Source organism: Scyliorhinus torazame, chromosome 22 (assembly GCF_047496885.1).
Source record: "Scyliorhinus torazame isolate Kashiwa2021f chromosome 22, sScyTor2.1, whole genome shotgun sequence".
Lineage (NCBI taxonomy): Eukaryota > Metazoa > Chordata > Chondrichthyes > Carcharhiniformes > Scyliorhinidae > Scyliorhinus > Scyliorhinus torazame.
In genome coordinates, this window is record NC_092728.1 from 98998015 (window position 1) to 99018669 (window position 20655).

General features: G+C 51.1%; 1 protein-coding gene across 8 annotated transcripts in view; it reads left to right on the top strand.

Moving 5' to 3' along the window:
- LOC140399264 (dynamin-1) overlaps nt 1–20655 on the top strand; it is a 309201-nt gene that overhangs the window by 258245 nt on the left and 30301 nt on the right. For 5 of the 8 annotated variants that reach the window (XM_072488710.1, XM_072488714.1, XM_072488711.1 and 2 more), the window contains 4 exons: nt 4074–4085; nt 9919–10092; nt 11258–11499; nt 17522–17752. In XM_072488710.1, coding sequence (XP_072344811.1) covers nt 4074–4085; nt 9919–10092; nt 11258–11499; nt 17522–17752 — 659 coding nt within the window. The remainder of the gene's footprint in view (nt 1–4073; nt 4086–9918; nt 10093–11257; nt 11500–17521; nt 17753–20655) is intronic. The other 3 variants (XM_072488715.1, XM_072488716.1, XM_072488717.1) reach the window with 1 other exon arrangement.

Sequence of the window (20655 nt, forward strand, 5' to 3'; positions counted from 1 at the left end):
ACTCACCCTCACTCACACACACACTCACCCTCACTCACACTCACTCACCCTCACTCACACACCCTCACACACTCACCCTCACTCACACACACACTCACCCTCACTCACACACCCACACATTCACCCTCACACACTCACCCTCACTATCACACACACACACAGACACACACTCACCCTCAGACACACACTCTCTCACATAGATACTCACCCTCACTCACACACTCGCACACCCTCACTCTCACACTCACACACACACACACACTCACTCTCGCTCTCACACATACACACAGAAAGACACACACTCACCTTCACTCACACACACCCACACACTCACCCTCACTATCACACACACACACAGACACACACTCACCCTCAGACACACACTCTCTCACATAGATACTCACCCTCACTCACACACTCACCCTCACTCACACACACACTCACCCTCACTCACACACACTCGCCCTCACTCACACACCCTCACACACACACACTCACTCTCACACATACACACAGAAAGACACACTCACCCTCACTCACACACACCCACACATTCACCCTCACTATCACACACACACAGAAAGACACACTCACCCTCACACACTCACCCTCACTCTCACATACTCCCTCTCACACACGCACCCTCACTCTCACACACTCACCCTCACACTCACTCTCGCTCTCACACATACACACAGAAAGACACACACTCACCCTCACTCACACACACACACACATTCACCCTCACTATCACACACACACACAGACACACACTCACCCTCAGACACACACTCTCTCACATAGATACTTACCCTCACTCACACACTCACCCTCACTCACACACACACTCACCCTCACTCACACTCACTCACCCTCACTCACACACCCTCACACACTCACCCTCACTCACACACACACTCACCCTCACTCACACACCCACACATTCACCCTCACACACTCACCCTCACTCACACACACACTCACCCTCAGACACACACTCTCTCACATAGATACTCACCCTCAATCACACACTCACCCTCACTCACACACACTCACCCTCACTCATACACTTTCTCTCTCACACATACTCACTCACTCACTCTCTCTCTCACACTCATGCACACACACAAAGACTCACACTCACCCTCACCCACATACTCACTCACTCACTCACACATTCTCTCACTCACACACACACACACATACTCATACTTACTCTCACACACGAGCATACTCACTCTCTCACAGACATAAACACACACACTCACTCCCACGCCCACTCATACTCTCTCTCACACAGACTCTCACACACAAACACATACCATCTCTCTCACACACGCTTGCTCACACACACGCTTGCTCACACACACGCTCTCTCACATGTGCTCTCACACACATGCTCACACACACTCTCGCACACTCGCTCTCGCACACATGCTCTCGCACACACATTCTCACATACACACACTCGCACACACGCTTGCACACACACGCTCGCACACGCTCTTGCATACATGCTCACACACGCTCTCACACACATATTCTTTCACACGCAAGCTCACACAGTTTTGCACACTTACTGACGCACTCACTCACACACTCAATCTCACACACACACTCACTCAATCTCGCACACTCATTCACTCAATCTCGTACACACATACTCACTCACTCAATCTCGCACATACTCACTCACGTGTACTCAGACTTTTCTATCTTCTGCCCGTTTAGTATGGATTGGCCATACTAAATTGCCCATAGTGTCCAAAATTGCCCTTAGTGTTGGGTGGGGTTACTGGGTTATGGGGATAGGGTGGAGGAGTGTACCTTGGGTAGGGTGCTCTTTCCAAGAGCCGGTGCAGACTCGATGGGCCGAATGGCCTCCTTCTGCACTGTAAATTCTATGATAACGGGTGCGGTTGGTGATTGGGGGGTGGGGGGATAGATATTGTTCGAGGGGAAGGTTACTCTGAATCTAAAACTCTGCTGTACCCAAAGCCAAATACTGCAGATGCTGGAAATCTGAAATAAAACCAGAAAATACTGGAAAGTCTCAGCAGGTCAGGCAGTGTCTGTGGAGGGAGAACCAGAGTTAAAGTTTCAGGTCAATGAGCGTTCATCAGCAATGGAAAAGACTGAGTAAGGAACAGCTTTGAAGTGATGGCCAGCACGGTAGCACAGTGGTTAGCACGGTTGCTTCACTGCTCCAGGGTCCCAGTTTCGATTCCCGGCTTGGGTCACTGTCTGTGCGGAGTCTGCACGTTCTCTCCGTGTCTGCGTAGGGTTTCCTCCGGGTGCTCCGGTTTCCTCCCACAAGTCCCAAAAGACATACTTATTAGGTAAATTGGACATTCTGAATTCTCCCTCTGTGTACCCGAACAGGTGCCAGAGTGTGGTGACTAGGGGCTTTTCACAGTAACTTCACTGCAGTGTTAATGTAAGCCTACAGTAAAGATTATTATTATTAAAATTGTCACAATAATGAACCCGTTCCAAATCAGCTGATATCCTTGGGCTTTCTTCAGGTTCTCTGTTAGAATTCCCCACAAGCGGGGACCAGGCAGAACGGTACCGGGGGGGGTAAGAGTCTCCCAGGAGAGTGGAAGCCCCCGGGTGGTTCGCCGCTGGACGGGGTGGTACCCTTGCACTGCTGGTGTCACCCGGACACCTTGGCACTGCCAGCCGAGCACCCTGGCAGCACCATCATGGCACCCTGGCAATGCCACCTGGGTGCCAGTCTGTCACCACCTGGGTGTTCAGGTGGCATTGGCAGGGTTCCAGGCTGGCATTTTGCCCGCGCCGGGATCATGCCGGGGGGGGGGGGGGGGTGCCTTGCCTGTGTGAGGTTGGGTGCGGGGGGGTGGGGGCTTGTTGACCCCCTTTGTAGGTGAGTTTGGGTGTGTGGCGCGGGGGGGGGGGACCTCTGGGGGTAGCGTCAGGTGATCGAGAAATCGGGAGCCATTTAAAAATGGCGTCCCAATCCCTTCCTGCACTGGGAGCTCCAGTCTCCGGAGCCCCTTCAGAATGGGAAATAATGCAATATGCGGCCTCCGGAGGGTACAAGCACTGGGAACGACCCCCTAATCCGCCCCGGAACAGACTCTATTTTTATTTCAATTAGATCGCGCCCAACGAGTGATGTATACTGTTACAACTCAGCATTATCACTTCTTTCACTCCCCTCACGATTTATGTCATCAGCTTTTACAGTTCAAAAGCAACTTTAAAACGTACATATAATAACCCCCCACGGGACGCACGGAGTGGACCCGTGGTGCCCGTGGAACACTATCTCCCCCGCTGGGGGGCGGAGGCCTAACAACGGGACTCATTAAAACCCACCAATCACAGCTGGCCGGGATTGGAACTGGCATCTCCGGATAGGCCCGTCTGGGACTAGTTGTAATCCCCGCGGCTTCGCTTTGGTTTGTTGATTAAACCTCTCGGTTTGAATCCTTCTCCCGGACTCGAGTGATTGTAATAGCCCAATGAACCAGGAAGATCCCAGGCCTGACACCCCCCCTCCCCCCCCCCCCAAACCCCCCACACTTCCCAAGTTTTTGTTGAGCAAGTTGATCTCGAGCAAGAGAACAGTGGTGGCTGGGAAAGGGAAAATCACCCAAGGCGCCTCCTCCTCCTGATCACCGTCTCCTGCGGGAAGGTGTGGCCATGTTGACTCTAGAGGAGAGCGGCATGGCGCGGGATGGCGACGCCCTTCATGACCAAGCAGCTCAGGTGGGGAAGAAACAACCACTTGTAGCACGGAGCGACACCAGATAAGGGGGCAAAAGACAGCTGAAGGGACAAAGCGTTGCGGCTACCGACCGAAAGAGTACAACAAGGTCCCAGACTTGTTGACCTCTGACCTTTCCACAAAGTTTGGTCTGAATCTGATGTGCCAGTCACTCTTTAGTCTTAGTAGCACTCGGTGAGGTAAGCTGTGGTGCCTCTACCAATGCTGTGCTTTGCCTTTTATATCTTACTTGCCCTTAGTTGCTAAACGAGTGACTAATGCGCTAAATGAATGTTCTTCCTCCCTGTTATTGGTTTAATTTGCATCACCTTTGACCCAGGATAAAGAAAATGTAAGTAGGTTTGTTTGTCTCCAGAAGCACCTCTTTCCTCTTGATGTGGAACTGGAGTTTTCCTCTTTCTTTCCAGTTTCGGAGTTTCTTCTGGCTGCGTTCTTTCTTTCCCCCGGAATTCTAATCCCGGTTTCTGCATGTCGAAATTAAATTTGCACGATGATTTCTGTTTGTTTGTTTGCACTGTTTCTGGCTCCCGATTGGTATTTGTCTGTCCAAAGTCATCCCAGCCTCTCAGTAGCTGCATGTCCAGTACTCAGTGTGTGATATTTTTTCGATGTGTTTTTGTGTGTACCATGCATCATTGGCAGTGTTGTCCAATAGACATTGCAAGCGAGGCAGCACGGTGGCGCAGTGGTTAGCACTGCTGCCTCATGGCGCCAAGGTCCCAGGTTCGATCCCGGCACCAGGTACTGTCCGTGTGGAGTTTGCACATTCTCCCCGTGTTTGCGTGAGTTTCGCCCCCACAACCCAAAGATGTGCAGGCTAGGTGGATTGGCCGCGCTAAATTGCCCCTTAATTAGAAAAAGTGAATTGGGTACTCTAAATTTATAAATAAAAAAGAAATTGCTGGCGAGTGATTGCGGCAAGGTTCTTTTTTTAGCCAGTCTTATAGTTTTAAAAAATAGAAGCCCTACTTTTAATACAGGCAAGTGTACATTGCACGTGTCGTTTTACTTAACAAACCTCTGCCATCGCTCAGTGAACAACAGCAGTCACAGCAACGGTTAAAACCTTCACACACTCGTGTTTCGTCACCTTACCGACAAACACGCAAGAAGGCTTGCGTTCACAGTCATACGCCAGGCCAATATAACAACTGAGACCGCGTGTCCTTTGGTGGTGTTCTATCACTTCAATTTTTATTTATGTAACAGAAATGCATTCGGACACATCTGGATTCCCTCTCTGCCACATCTGCCTCGTGGACAACACTGGTATCGTGCACTCTAAGACAGGCTACCCTCCCGAGTGGCCACTGCATTTTTCAGCCAAATGATCGCTTCATAGAATCAGAATTTACAGTGGAGAAGGAGGCCATTCGGCCCATCGAGTCAGTGCCGGCCCTGGGAAAGAGCCCCCCACCTAAGCCCACAACTCCATCCTATTCCCGTAACCCAGTAACCCCACCTAACCTTTTTTGGACAATAAGGGGCAATTTAGCGTGGCCAATCCACGTAACCCGCACATCTTTGGACTGTGGGAGGAAACCCGGAGCACCCGGAGGAAACCCATGCAGACAGGGGGAGAACGTGCAGACTCCGCACAGACAGTGACCCAAGCCGGGAATCGAACCTGGGACCCTGGCGCTGGGAAGCACAGTGCTAACCACTGTGCTACCGTGCTGCCCCCATCTTTCCTGGAGTTGGTGGCGTGTGAAGATACAGGGACTGCCTCCTAGTACTTTGCTCAAACAGGCATTAACGTCCCGTATAAACAGCAACAAGCAACGTTGGTGAACCTCTCTGCCTTGGTGGAATCCAGCACCCAAATCCGGCGCGAAATGCCAGACCCAAAGGCAAAGCCATAAATAACTTTGTACATTTTTCGCTGTTGATCTCTGAGGTGCACTCTGGCACAGTCAGTGTCTGAGAACTCACAATGAACAATCGCCCGAGTCGGCACCTCCAATAGAGGTTTCCAAGCCTCTCGGGTTGCCCTGGCATCTGTAATAATTAAAGATTGATCTCGTGGCCACTTCTCCCAGCACCGCTGCAGAAATCTCATGGCGGTTAGGAGAAAATGGGCAGCTTTTGTCACTTACTTTGAAAGCTTTTGTTCATTAATTGTTCAGATATTGGAGGTGGAGTTGAGGGCTGTTGTTTTTTAAAATTAAGGGACAATTTATCATAGAATCATAGAATTTACAGTGCAGAAGGAGGCCATTCAGCCCATCAAGTCTGCACTGGCCCTTGGAATTAGCATCCCACTTAAGCCCACACCCGTAACCCAGTTACCCCACCTAACCTTTTAGGACACTTAAGGGCAATTTAGCATGGCCAATATGCCTAACCTGCACATCTTTGGATTGTGGGAGGAAACCGGAACGCCCGGAGGCAACCCACGCAGACACGGGGAAACGTGCAGACTCTGCACAGACAGTGACCCAAGGTCGGAATTGAACCTGGGTCCCTGGAGCTGTGAAGTAACTGTGCTAACCACTGTGCTACCGTGCTGCCCTATTTAGGGTGGCCAATCTACCTTCCCCGCACATCCTTGAGTGGTGGGGATGAGGCCCACGCAGACACGGGGAGAATATGGGGAAGTGTTGTTCGACTGATGTTGGGATATTGAAGGGTCTGTCCGCTTTCCGATTGGCTGAGGAAGGCAGGGCACTAAGACGATGGATGATCGATGGCAGGGGCAGGGTGGTGGTACCCTTGCACCCTGATTCCTCCAGGGATACGCCCAACTAGAGTCGGTAAGCACAAAATGTGATCTTAATAAACACAGAAAATGCTGGAAATTCTCAGCAGGTCCGGCAGCATTTGCCACGGGGAGGAACAGAGGCCAGGACATTCCGGTCCCGCCCGTGGCGGGAATCATCGAGGGCAGGACTGGAAAATCCTGCCCACAGTTGACGCTTCAGGTCAGTGACCTTTCATCTGAACTTGTATCTTTCAGACATCAAGTCTTGGATCGTTAACTCTGTTCCTCTCCATAGATTTTGCCAGACCTGGTGAGAATTTCAGGCATTTCCTGGGGTTTTATTTTCAGACTCCAGCATCTCACGTTATTTTGCCTTTGTGAAAGTGACCCTATTCATTACCCAGGGCCAGCGGGAGGCTTAAGGTGTGCAGGTAAAGCTGAGTAAATGTATCCCTCCCCGCGATTTCGGAATGGATTTACATGGTTGGTGTTTGTTTGTCAGAAGCTCCGCTCTTGCAGTCATAAACAAATCGATGCTCCGCTCGGAAGGGTGGATGTCTATGTAGATAGAAGCTCGCTCTTCGATTAAGACACAGTTCAGGATTCGGGAGCACAGCTCTGAAGGCAGATAGAAGAAATAGAAGAAATAGATAAAAAAGGAAGCGAGCAGAAGTTCAGGCTGAGTTCATTAACACTTTCAAAGAGGGTTGATTATTTGGTTGGGGTTGAGATTGTGGCTAATAAGGGTGGCACTTAGACAGAGATAATGAAAAAAGAACATAAGAAATAGGATCATTCGGCCCTTCGAGCATCCTTCATCATTCAGTGTCGACCTTAACTCTGCTGCTTCCCTTCCCCCATTCCCATATCCTTTGATTCCTTTAGTGTCTGATAATATTGATCCCAGTTTTGAATAAACTCGACGACTGAGCTCCCACAGCCCCGTGGGACAGAGAATTCCAAAGATTCTGAGTGAAGAAATTTCTCCTTAGCTGAGTACAAAATGGCCGACACCATATCCTGAGATTATAGCCCCTGAATCTAGATTCACCACCCCAGGGACATGCCAGTCTCTCAGCATCTGACCTGTCAATCCCTCCGAGAGTGCTGCATGCTTGAATGATACAGTCCCTGGGACACAATAGTTCCTGAGTGGGATAGGGAAGGAAGGATGTTGCCTCGGGAGGGGGCAGCAGGATGGAAGAGTGTTACTTGAGGGCGGATGAACATTTCTGGAGTTAAGCAGGACTTCCTTCGGGCAATACGAATGTGTGGTGCAGAACTTTACCCCAGGAGGGTGAATATCTTGGGTACATCTATGGGAAGATGAGATGGAACGTGGGACGTCATTCTCCGACCCCCCAGCGGGTTGGAGAATGGCCGTTGGCCGCCGTGAATCCTGCCCCTGCCGGTTGCCGAAGTCTCCAGTATCGGATATTCGGCGGGGGTGGGAATCGGGCAGTGCCGGTTGGCGGGCCCCCCCACTCGATTCTCCGGCCCGGATGGGCCGAAGTCCCGCCGATAAATTGCCTGTCCCGCCGGCATAAATTAGAGTACCTATTTACCGGCGGGACAAGGCGGCGTGGGCGGGCTCCAGGGTCCTGGGGGGGGGGGGCGCGGGGCGATCTGACCCCGGGGGGTGTCCCCACGGTGGACTGGCCCGCGATCGGGGCCCACCGATCCGCGGGCGGGCCTGTGCCGTGGGGGCACTCTTTCCCTTCCGCCTCCGCAACGGTCTCCACCATGGCGGAGGCGGAAGAGACTCTCCCCACTGCGCATGTGCGGGAAACTTTCAGCGGCCGCTGACGCTCCAACGCATGCGCCGCCTGGAGATGTCGTTTCCGCGCCAGCTGGCGGGGCAACAAAGGCCGTTTCCGCCAGCTGGCGGGGCGGAAATCCCTCCGGCGCCGGCCTAGCCCCTCAATGTTGGGGCTCGGCCCCCAAAGATGCGGAGCATTCTGCACCTTTGGGGCGGCGCGATGCCCGTCTGATTGGCGCCGTTTTGGGCGCCCGTCGGCGGACATCGCGCCATTTGGGGAGAATTTCGCCCGTGGTCTGTGCAACTCGCTGACCTGATGGTTTGACTGAGCTGTTCTTCTCTCTTGTTCTTCATCAACATTGGGGGCGAGGGTGGCAGAGTGGTAATGGTCACTGGATCGGTCGTCCTGAGGTCTAGGTTAAAGCTACGGGGCATAGGTTCAAATCCAACCATGGCAGCTGGCGATCATGAAGCCACCATTGATTGTCGTAAAAGCCCATCTGGTTCATTAATGTCCTTTAGGGAAAGAAATCTGTCACTCTTACCAGGTCTGACCTACATATGACTCTAGACCCCACAGCTGACTCTCAACTGCCCTCTGCAATGGCCTAGCAAACCACACCATAAAAGGGCAACTAGGGATGGGCAACAACTACTGGCCTTGTCAGTGATGTTCACAACCCACGAAAGAATTTTGAAAATAAATTTGTCTAAAAGTATATTGAGAAAAAGATGATCTGTCCCCAGCATGGGTAGAGCTTATCGTTTTAAACTTCTAAACTGTGGGGCCTGCTGGAAGCTACATTTTTACATTAAACAATTTAGATATTACTTGAAAAATACTGCTCTACTTTAAGAAAATGGGGAGGAGAAAGTGGCTTCCTTTAGTTTGGATACATTAGCAAATTTCTGGGATTGGTCCCCACGTCTTGATAATTCTGTTTTCACATTTGTCGTGGTAGCTCATACATTGTTGTATCGGCACAGGTTACCTGTTACAAACCAGCAGAAAGCGCTTCCTATAATAGAAGCACTGTGTCAGGTCCCTCAGCCGTTGGTAAGATAAGGGGGCAGGGGATTTGAGGAAAGACGTTTTCACCCAGAGGGTGGTTGGGAATCTGGAAGTCGCTGCCTGAAAGGGTGGCAGAGGTGGGAACCCTCACAACATTTGAGGAGCAGGTGAAACGCCATAGCATACAAGGCAACGGACCAAATGCTGGAAACTAAGACTCGATAGACAGGTGCTTGATGGCTGGCACAGACCCGCTGGGCCGAAGGGCCTCTCCTGCTGTGCTGTACAACTCTTATGACTCTACGGCACAGTGATGGAGGTGGGAAAAGGGTTTTGGTCGGGGCGCAGGAGGTGAGTGTGTGTTACTGGAAGTGTGTTCTCTCGGGAATATTTCCGGGGGATTCCTGAGGCCGCACGAGTACTTGGAGGTGATTCCGCCCCCCCCCCCCCCCCACTCTGAGCACTTTGGAATTCACTCCTTTTCAAAAAGTCTTGGGTCAGCACCGAAGCATAAGGCTGCTTTTATAAGTTATTCTGATGCTGGAATCTGAACGGTACCATATGTCTGGAGAAGCAGTGGGGGAGGGGAGGGGTGCGGATTCCATCGCTTGAGGCCCTTTGTGTAATGTTGAGTCTCGTTCAAAGAATGTCTGGCTAAAATCTGCCGTTTCCTTTCACTTCGCACTGAGCAGCAAAGCGAGAATGAAGAGAACGGCTCCGGCGACAACTTCATGCATTCGATGGACCCTCAGCTGGAGAGACAGGTGGAAACTATCCGGAACCTGGTTGACTCGTACATGGGAATTGTCAACAAAACCATCCGGGACCTCATGCCTAAGACAATCATGCATCTCATGATTATCAACGTGAGTACAGGGGCCCGTTTTCCACATCCTACCTATGACCGTGTTCCGTTTCTCTGTATAGCGAGGGCCCGGTATTCGTGAAAAAAATATCTTGTCGACCTCCCGTCCGCTTGCGGAAACGTTTATTCCTGCCTTCGTCAATGGACTTCATAGAAGCTCATTCTTGGGATCTGGGCATTGCTGGCTGGGCCAGCATTTATTGCCCATCCCTAATTGCGTCTGAGAAAGTGGCGGTGAGCACTTTCCCAGCGGGAAAGATCCATGCCAAGGGGCCTGCAACCTGGCAGGTTTTCCAGCCCAGGCTGGTGGTGGACGGGGAGGGGGGGGTGGGGGGGGAGTGGGGGGGAGGTCTCCTTCCTGAACAGGCCCCTGGACTCATCAGAGGACCCCAGTCAGGTTTACCAATTCCTGTTTCCCCACCCCCTCCCCCACCCAGAATGCCCTCTCCCCAATACCTCTCAAACCCCAGCCCACCCCGCACCCTCCTCAACCCCTCCTTTCCAGTCCCCTACAAGGCCTGCTAGCTTGACACCAAATGAAACCCCAAACACTTACCCAAATCCTCATCCAACACTGCATGCCATTGTTCTGGAGGGCTGCCAGACTGCCAATGGCCTTCCTCATCCAGAATGGTGGTAGTCAATTAGCCTTTAAATAACTGCGGGGCAGCTGGTGTTCCCCTCAGTGGACCACTGGGGAGGGGAATCCAGAGACTGATATAATTCAACCTCCGGTGTCAACTGGCTCCGAGTCACGTCTATTCGGAGTGCAACCAACAGCAGGAGGAGCTGGTTTCTGCCACCAGCGGCACTCTTCCAGTGTGGAAGAGCCATTTTGTTCCTGAGGGCCTGGAGACCTCCATCTTGGATTACTGCTGGTACCCTGTCTGGTGGATTATACAATGACAAAGATCATGCACTTGCTGGACTGGCTTCATTACTATTAGTGTGAGCGGGTGCATTGGGACTGGCTGGGAGGCTGGCCCAAGAGCGCTCACGCGGGGAGGCCTTGGCGTCTGAGTTTCTCCTCGGGGTCAGGCAGGGCCGGGCCGGAGTGGTTCAGCCCATTTGCATTCCAGCTGGGTGGCCTTGAGTGTTATTTGTAGACGGGTTAAAGCTCTGTTCAAGACTAACATCGATTCCTTTCCCTTTACCACCTGCGACAGACAAAAGACTTCATCCAGTCCGAGTTACTGGCTCAACTCTACTCGTGTGCCGACCAGAACATCCTGATGGAGGAATCCCCCGAGCAGGCACAGCGTCGTGACGACATGCTAAGGATGTACCACGCCCTGAAGGAAGCCTTAAATATCATCGGCGACATCAACACCACCACCAGCAGCACCCCTCTCCCGCCACCTGTCGATGACTCCTGGCTGGGAGTGCGAGAAATCCCGTCTGGGCGAAGGTTTGTAAACGAGGGCTCAGACCCATGGATACATATATACATAGAACATACATAGAACATAGAACATTACAGCGCAGTACAGGCCCTTCGGCCCTCGATGTTGCGCCGACCTGTGAAACCATTCTAAAGCCCATCTACACTATTCCCTTATCGTCCATATGTATAGAATATAGAACATACAGTGCAGAAGGAGGCCATTCGGCCCATCGAGTCTGCACCGACTCACTTAAGCCCTCACTTCCACCCTATCCTCATAACCCAATAACCCCTCCTAACCTTTTTTGGACACTAAGGGCAATTTAGCATGCCCAATCCACCTAACCTGCACGTCTTTGGACTGTGGGAGGAAACTGGAGCATCCGGAGGAAACCCACGCAGACACGGGGAGAACGTGCAGACTCCGCACAGTCAGTGACCCAGCGGGGAATAGAACCTGGGACCTTGGTGCTGTGAAGCCACAGTGCTAGCCACGTGTGCTACCACGCTGCCAACCCATGGTTACCATTCAACCCATGTTGAAACGTAAGCTCTCACCTGGTATAACCTGCGGTAAAGACATTGGTGGCAATTATCTGCCCGTTTTTGGCCAAGTTGTTTTTAAACCCCACCTGATTTTACTCTATATTGAAGTAAGGAAATGCGGAGGAATTCTTTTTCTCCGATGGCTGGCAGACCTTGGAATTCTCTTTCCCAAAGAGCAGTGGAGACTGGGTCATTGAATATATTGTGCCTCCAACAGACCTGTGAGAAACGTTATTCCTCAGCTCATGGCATAATAGGGACGGTAGCAACATGGATACAGAATTGTCTGAATAATAGGAAGCAGAGAGTAATGCCCAGTCAATATTTTTCAGCTTGAAGGAAGGCTTGTAGTGGAGTTCCCCAGGGGTCAGTATTGGGACCCATACTTTTCCTGATAATATATTAATGATCTAGATCTTAGTGTGCAAAGGACAATTTCAAGGTTTGTGGATGACACATAACTTGGAAGTATTGTAAACTCTGAAGAGGACAATGTAGAACCTCAAAAGGCCGTAGACAAATTGGTGGAGCGGGCAGCTAGGTGGCAGATGAAGTTCAATGCGGAGACGTGTGTGGTGATGCATTTTGGTAGGAAGAACATAGAGAAACAATATAAAATAAGGGGTAAAATTCTTAAAGGGATACAGGAGCAGAGGGCCCTGGGTGTATATGTGCATTGGTCATTGAAGGTGACAGAACAGGTGAGGAGAGCAGTTAATAAAGTATTCTGGGCTTTATTAATAGGGGTATAGAGTACAAGAGCGAGGAGGTTATGCTGAACTTAGACAAGACACTAGTTTGGCCTCAACTGGAATATTCAGAGCGCCACACTAGAGGAAGGATGTGAACACATTGGAGAGGGTGCAGAAGAGGTTTACAAGAACAGCGTCAGGGATGAGTTGTGATGATATGCATAAAGCAAGTTTGTACATCTTGTTATGCATGACATCTGACCACTCGGTGGCAGTGTAAACCCACCACGTGACCCTGTAGTTTGGGGAGTTGGGAGTAGGTTGTGCTGGAGGATAGACCTATTTTGCAGTAGCTCTACAATAGTTAAGTAGTGTCAGTAGTTTATTATATTATTTATCGTAGTTATCTTATCACGCAGTTGTTCTACAATAAATTATTTAAACTAGATGTTCCGTAGTTCATCTTTTCACTTCGGCCAGTCTACAGAACATGACATGAGTAACTTCAATTGGGAAGAGAGATTGGAGAAGTTGGGAGTGTTCTCCTTGGAGAGACGAAGGCCAAAAGGAGATTTGAGAGGTGTTCAAAATCATAAAATTCAGGGAGTTGGGTAGAGTAGCCAGGGAGAAACTGTTCCCACTAGTGAAAGGATCGAGAACGAGAGGGCACAGGGAGTTGGGTAGAGTAGACAGGGAGAAACTGTTCCCACTAGTGAAAGGATCAAGAACGAGAGGGCACAGGGAGTTGGGTAGAGTAGACAAGGAGAAACTGTTCCCACTTGTGAAAGGATCGAGAACGAGAGGGCACAGATTTAAAGTGATTTGCAAAAGAAGCAAATGCGCTGTGAGGAAAATCCTTTTCACACAGTGAGCGTCTGGGGTCTGGAGTGCTCTGCCTGGAAGCGTGGTGGAAGCAGGTTTAAACGAGGCATTCAGGAGGGTATTAGATGATTATTTTTGTGCAGGGGTAGGGGGAAAAGGCATGCTGCTCGTTTGGAGAGCTGCTGCCGACACAATGGACCAAATGGCTTCCCTCGGTAACGTAACGATTCTGTGATATTCAAGGCTGAGTGAGAGATTTCTGGAGGCCAGCCAGGGAAATAGAGTTAAGGACACAATCAGATCCACTGTGACCTTATTGAGTGATAGAGCAGGTTCAAGGGGCCGAATGGCCTATTGATCCCGTTTCTAATGAAAAGAACATTTGAGGAGCAGGAGTGGATCATTTGGATTGGATTGGATTTGTTTATTGTCACGTGTACCGAGGTACAGTGAAAAGTATTTTTCTGCGGGCAGCTCAACAGATCATTAAGTACATGGGAAGAAAAGGGAATAAAAGAAAATACATAATAGGGCAACACAACATATCATTTGGCTCATTCAATAAGACTGTGGCTGCTCTTCTGCCTCAACTTCACTTATCACCAGATCAAAAATCCATCTATCTCAGTCTGGAACATTCTTGGTCCTGTCACTGATGGATATCAGTCCTGAGGATCCCTGCCCGCTACACTCTCGCAGGCCTCCATTTCACTATTGTTGAAGAAGGATAAGGACCCAACAGAGTGTGGGTCATTCCGGCCTATCTCTCTGTTAAATGTGGACGCCAAGATACTGGCTGTGGTGTTGGCGGTAAAGTTGGGAGCCCCTGCTCCCTGGGGTGATTGCGGAGGATCAGACAGGCTTTGTCCAAGGCCGGCAATTGTCAGCCAGTATTCGGAGGCTTCTCCCCGTTCCGAGAAGCCCCAGCAGAGGAGGATTGTGTCCTTCGATGCCGAGAAGGCAGGATGGAGTGGAGGTAACTTTTCAAAGTTCTGGAAAGGTTTGGTCTGGGGCCAAAATTGATTTCATGGGTATGGCTGTTGTATAGGGCCCCCTTGGCTAGTGTTCATCCCAATTCCTTGAGTTTGGGGTACTTCCATTTGAATAGGGGTGACCAATGTCTCCCCTCTTATTTGCATTAGCAATTGAGCCCTTAGCCATAGCTTTGAGGGTTTCGGGCATGTGGAAGGAATAAAGAGGATATCCCTATATGCTGATGTTCTGCTGCTTTATGTTATAGACCAGTCCCCACCATGGGGGATATAATGGAGCTATCAAGGAGTTTTGGTTCATTTTCGGGTTACATTGAATCTGGAAAAGAGTGAATGTTTTCCGGTTCACCCCTTGGGGAGGTGAGCCAACTTGGAGGGTGCTGGCTTTTTGCTTGGCCAGCTCTAGCTTCAGGTACCTGGGAGTCTGGGTGGCCCATGATTGGGCCCGGCTGCATAAATTGAACTTCGCAAGTCTGGTGCACAAGGTTAAGTCCCATCTACAAAAGTGGGACAACCTTCCTCTGTCCCTGGCGAGCAGATTCCAGTCTATTAAAATTAGCATTCTTCCAAGACTCTTGTCTCTGTTTCAATGTTTTCCTATCTTCCTCCCTAACTCTTCTTTTGGGAGGGTTAATAGGTTGACCTCATCCTTTATATGGGCAGGCAGGACTCCGAGGATCTGTAGAGTAGTTCTTCAGAGGGATAGGCAGTCGGGGGGGCCTAGCATTGCCGAATTTGCTTTGTTATTTTTGGGCGGCTAATGTTGAGAAGGTGCTGGGGTGGTTCAGTGACCCAGGTTCCGTTTGGGGACAGTTAGAGGTGGGGTCATTTAGGGAGTCGTCTGAGTGCGTTGCTTCCGATTTCTCCAGCTGGGTACTCCTCGAACCCAGTGGTCATGTCTACCTTAAGGATATGGAGACACTTCAGGCAGCATTTTAAGCTCGGATCCTCGTCGAGGTCGGCCCCTAAATGTGCCAATCACTTATTAGAGCCATCGAGATTGGACGCCACATTTCGGGTGTGGGAAGGGAAGGTGCTTGAGAGATTCGGAGATTTGTTTTTAGAGGGACGTTTTGCCAGCGTGGAGGAATTGTCGGTGAAGTTTGGGCTTGTGGGGTCGAAATCATTCCGGTATCTCCAGATAAGGAATTTTGTGCGAATTCTGTCTGACGATTCGGATTTGACAGATGGGGTGAAGGTGAAGTGGGAGAGGGAGGTGGGACCTATAATGGATGATGAGATGTGGAGTAAGCCCCTGCACAGGGTGAACTCCACGGGCGGGATTCTCCCCTACCCGGCGGGGCGGGGGATCGAGGCGGGACGGAGTGGCGTGAACCATTCTCCGCACCTTTAGGGGCTAAGCCCGCCCTGGAGTGGTTGGCGCCCCGCCGGCTGGCGTGGAAGGCCTTTGGCACCACGCCAGCCGGGGCCGAAGGGACTCCGCCGGCCGGCACGAGTCCGTGCATGCGCGGGAGCGTCAGCAGCTGCTGACGCCATCCCCGCGCATGCGCGGGGGGGGGGTGGGGGGTTCACCTACGCGTCGGCCATGGCGGAGGCTGATGGGCGTCGCGTAGGAAAAGAGTGCCCCCCCGGCACAGGCCCGCTCGCGGATCGGTGGGCCCCGACCGCGGGCCAGGCCACCGTGGGGGCACCCCCCCGGGGTCAGATCAACCCGCGCCCCCCCCAGGACCACAGAGCCCGCCCGCGCCGCCAGGTCCCGCCGGTAAGGGACCTGGTTCAATTTACGCCGGCGGGACTGGCAGAGAAGCAGCGGGACTTTGGCCCATCGCGGGCTGGAGAATCGCCGGGGGGGGGGGGGGGGGGGGGGCGACCGGTGCCGGAGAATTCGTCGGCCGTCGGGGGCGGGATTCACACCGCCCCCCGGCGATTCTCCAACCCGGCGGAGGGTCGGAGAATCCCGCTCCACGTCTCCATGTGTGTGGCTTGGCCTAAACCAGCTTAAGGTGGTGCACAGGGCACACCTGACCAAAACTAGGATGAGGGTTTTTTTTTTCTGGAGGTAAAAGACGGGTGCGAGCGATGTTCTGCTGGACCAGCCAATCACACACACACACATGCTTTGGTCTTGCCCCTAACTGGTAAACAGTGATTGCCTCACAGAGCCAATGGCCAGGGTTCAGTTCCAGCCCCGGGTGACTGTGTGTGGAGTTTCTACGTTCTCCCCGTGTGTGCGTGGGTTTCCTCCGGGTGCTCCGGTTTCCTCCCACAGTCCAAAGATGGGCAGGTTAGGTGGATTGGTCATGCTAAATTGTCCCTTAGTGTACAAGGATGTACAGGTTAGGTGGGGCTATGTTAGTTGAGCGGTGAATGGGCCCGTCAGTAGGGTGTACTGTCAGAGGGTCGGTACAGTCCTGATGGGCCAAATGGCCTCCTTCTGCATTGTAGGGATTCGATGGAATGAGTTGGACAGATGTTTGACCTCCGAGCGAGTCGAGGTTGTGGGGGCCGGTAGCAAGTCGAGTTGTGGCCACAATCAGATCAGCCATGAGCTTAATGAGTGGTGGAGCAGGCTCAATGGGACGAATGGCCTACTCCTGTTCTTCTACTTCTTCTGGAAATCTCTGCACCTCTCTCAACTGCTCTAAGAACCTTCTTCATAACCATTTCTTTGACCAAGATTTTTGGTTAATGCAGCTAATATTTCTTCCTCTATCCCAGTGCCATTTTCTATCTGTTTATGCTTCATCGATGCATCTTGAGATGTTTTATTGATAAATGTAGTATATAAATGTAAGGTATTGCTGAGAATGGAACCATTTATCAGAGAAAGTGGTTGAGGCAGGGATTCCGTATCCTAAGGAAAGATGAGCAAGATTTGGGTCTATGAGGAGCATATTTTTGATCGGTCCAGCAAAGAGCCTGTGCAAACGCAATGGGCTGAATGGCCCCCATCAGTGCTATAACCGTCTACGGTCCTATGATGTTTGCCTCTGAGTAATACAGACTTAACTAATTCCCTTTTCTTCCCCCTAGGTCTCCAACCTCCAGTCCTACACCACAAAGGAGAGCTCCTGCGGTTCCCCCAGTCAGGCCTCTGTCTCGAGGTCCTGCCCCAGGCCCTCCACCACCTTCTGGCCCCCCTCCTCAAGGACCCCCCGGTAGTGCCCCGCCAATTCCCTCTCGGCCTGGCGCCTCTCCAGATCCATTTGGGGCTCCACCTCAAGTCCCCTCCAGGCCCAACCGGGCTCCTCCTGGTGTCCCCAGGTAGGTAATCTTTTGAATCTCAAGCGATCACACGTTACAGGGGAAGAAAAAGTTTTGGTGACCAGAAGGTCAGACTTGGTCAAATGCGTCAGCATGGTGATAGGCCCTGGAGATTAATTGGAACAGCAACCAACATGCTTAGGTGGAACGAGAATGAGCTGAGGATAGGAGTTGCAATTGGCACTGCTCTCGTACAAACACTCATACCAAGTTCCTCTGTGTGTTATTGTAACTTAGTTCTTGCCTTACTTCATTGCTACCCAACAGTAACACAACAATTCAGCAGAACTCCGCGTCGGTTAGTTGGCCAACTTGTTTGTTCTTCTTTTTAGCCTTTCAGTAATTCAGGCATTCTGTCAAGTTAAGTCCTCCAATCTACCTGCTCTGCCGATGTGCTGTTGCTAACCCATTCTTCCGTAAATCAAATATTATCCTCATTGCACTTTTAAGGGTTTTTGAGCAAAGGATTGCGCACCCAGGAGGTAAATACAGTTTCGGATGAGTATTCATTCCATCATAGCTAGCTCGTCCAGAAATGTCAAACTGTTCTCCCCCCCCCCCGCCCCCCCAGCACCCCACCTCTGCTCCGCCTCATTCCCATGGTAGTGCTGAGTTGGATTCCTCGACTGAATCCAGGTTTGTTGGGGCTAATTTTAACCCGATTTTCCAGACAACAAATCGGATGGAGTGCTGTTTTTACACTTTGTCCAATGTTACTCAATTTGTCTAGCATGCGAGCACACAGATTAGGAACAGGAATAGGCCACTTGACCCCCTCGGGCCTGCTCCACCATTCAATAAGACCATGGCTGGTCTGATTATAACCTCAACTCCTCACTTCCGCCTACCCCTAGACATCTTTTGGCCCCTTTTCTCACCTCTGCCTCATAAATGCTGAGACTCTGCTTCCGCCGCCTTTTGAGGAAGAGAATTACGAAGACCCCCAACCCTCTGAGAGGAGCCCTCTCCTCATCCCTGTCTTAAAATGGGTGACCCCTTATTCTTAAACAGTGACCCCTAGTTCTAGATTCTCCCAAAAGAGGAAACATCCTTTCCACGTCCACCCTCAGGATCTACACTATGAAGCGATGTTCTGCTGGACCAGCCAATCTGCTACCGGCAGCACGGTAGCATTGTGGATAGCACAATTGCTTCACAGCTCCAGGGTCCCAGGTTCGATTCTGGCTTGGGTCACTGTCTGTGCGGAGTCTGCACATCCTCCCCGTGTGTGCGTGGGTTTCCTCCGGGTGCTCCGGTTTCCTCCCACAGTCCAAAGATGTGCAGGTTAGGTGGATTGGCTATGATAAATTGCCCTTAATGTCCAAAATTGCCCTTAGTGTTGGGTGGGGCTACTGGGTTATGGGGATAGGGTGGAGGTGTGGACCTTGGGTAGGATGCTCTATCCAAGAGCCGGTGCAGACTCGATGGGCCGAATGGCCTCCTTCTGCACTGTAAATTCTATGATAATCTATGATAATCTGATATGTTTCAATCAAGGACTTCAATGGAAAGATTGATCGGGTGGGGGGGGATGGAAAACAGTTATCTGAGTCGTACCTGCCCTGTTCTTGCCAGGTGCATTTGAGTTAAAATGGCTCCCTTTGTCTCCACTATCTTCCTCAAAGGTACATACCGCATGTGAAGGCCTTTTCTGACATCAGTTCCAATTTGTCCTTCATTGGTTTGAAGCTGAAACCTTCTTAGCCCACACTGCTGGTTTAAGTGGAAGTGTGGTTCCAGATTTGACTCCCCAGGTCCGTTGAGCTGAAAAACATGTTTTGAGATTTTGACTAAGCTCATGTTTGAAGAACGGGCACCTATCGTGAGACACTAGGAGCTCATTGGACCAGAGCAAGATGCCACCAAGTGGCTTAGGGCCCACAAGTGAATGGGGAGGAGAGAAAAAAGTGATATCTACCGGACTAGCATTGACCAACCATGGGTGAGGACCTGTATTTCAGAGCTGGCCAAATACTTGGGCTCCAGTTGGTTAGACAGAACGCTGTGCAGAGTGCGTCTATTGTAAGGTAGGCTTCATAGTGTAGTTCCCAATGTAGGAACGCACGGTAGGATAAAATGAACTCCGGTTTATTTAGTTACACGCAAGTAACACAATATTTCTCCTCGCCCCGAAGGGTCACCCTCCCCGACCTGCACCCAGGTCAGAGTTTTTATACAGTGAGGTTCCCCTTTGTTAAGGAGGAAACTCTGTCCCATTTTTCCGGGGGAGCTCATGCTCCGTGGTCGTCACGGGGAACCGGATAGTGCATAGTCTGTGGCTGGCGGTAAGAGCGGGAGAGACTCGTGATCAGCCACACTTGATGTGGCGTGGCTCCCCTCAGACGACACGCCTTGGCGACAGACTAGTGACCTGTTTTGGGAATGAGTAGCTATGGAAACGGAAGTCTGCTTTGGAGCATCACTAGGTGTGGGAAGAGAATTGGATGCGGATGGTGTGTAAAGTAAGAGGACACAGAATTATGATGATGGGGAGGGAAGAGAAACAAGAGAGACGAGGCAAATTTCTTTTACACAACGAGTTGGTGTGAACGGGAAGGCGCCACCTGAAAGGTTGGAGGAAACCGAGTCAGTGGTACCTTCTCAGAGCTAATATTTCAAGTCCAGATGACCCTAAGCTTTGATCTGGACTCGAAACGTTAGCTCTTTTCTCTCCCTCCAGATGCTGCCAGACCTGCTGAGATTTTCCAGCATTTTCTTTTTGGTTTCCGATTCCAGCATCCGCAGTAATTTGCTTCCATCCAGTACTTTCTCAGTACTGGATAGATACTTGAAGGACAAAAATAGAAGTGCAGGGCTATGAACAAAGAGCTGGGGGGAGTTGGATTAACTGGGCAGCTCCGGAAGGCAGATAGCACAGACATGGTGGGCCAAATGGTCCCCTT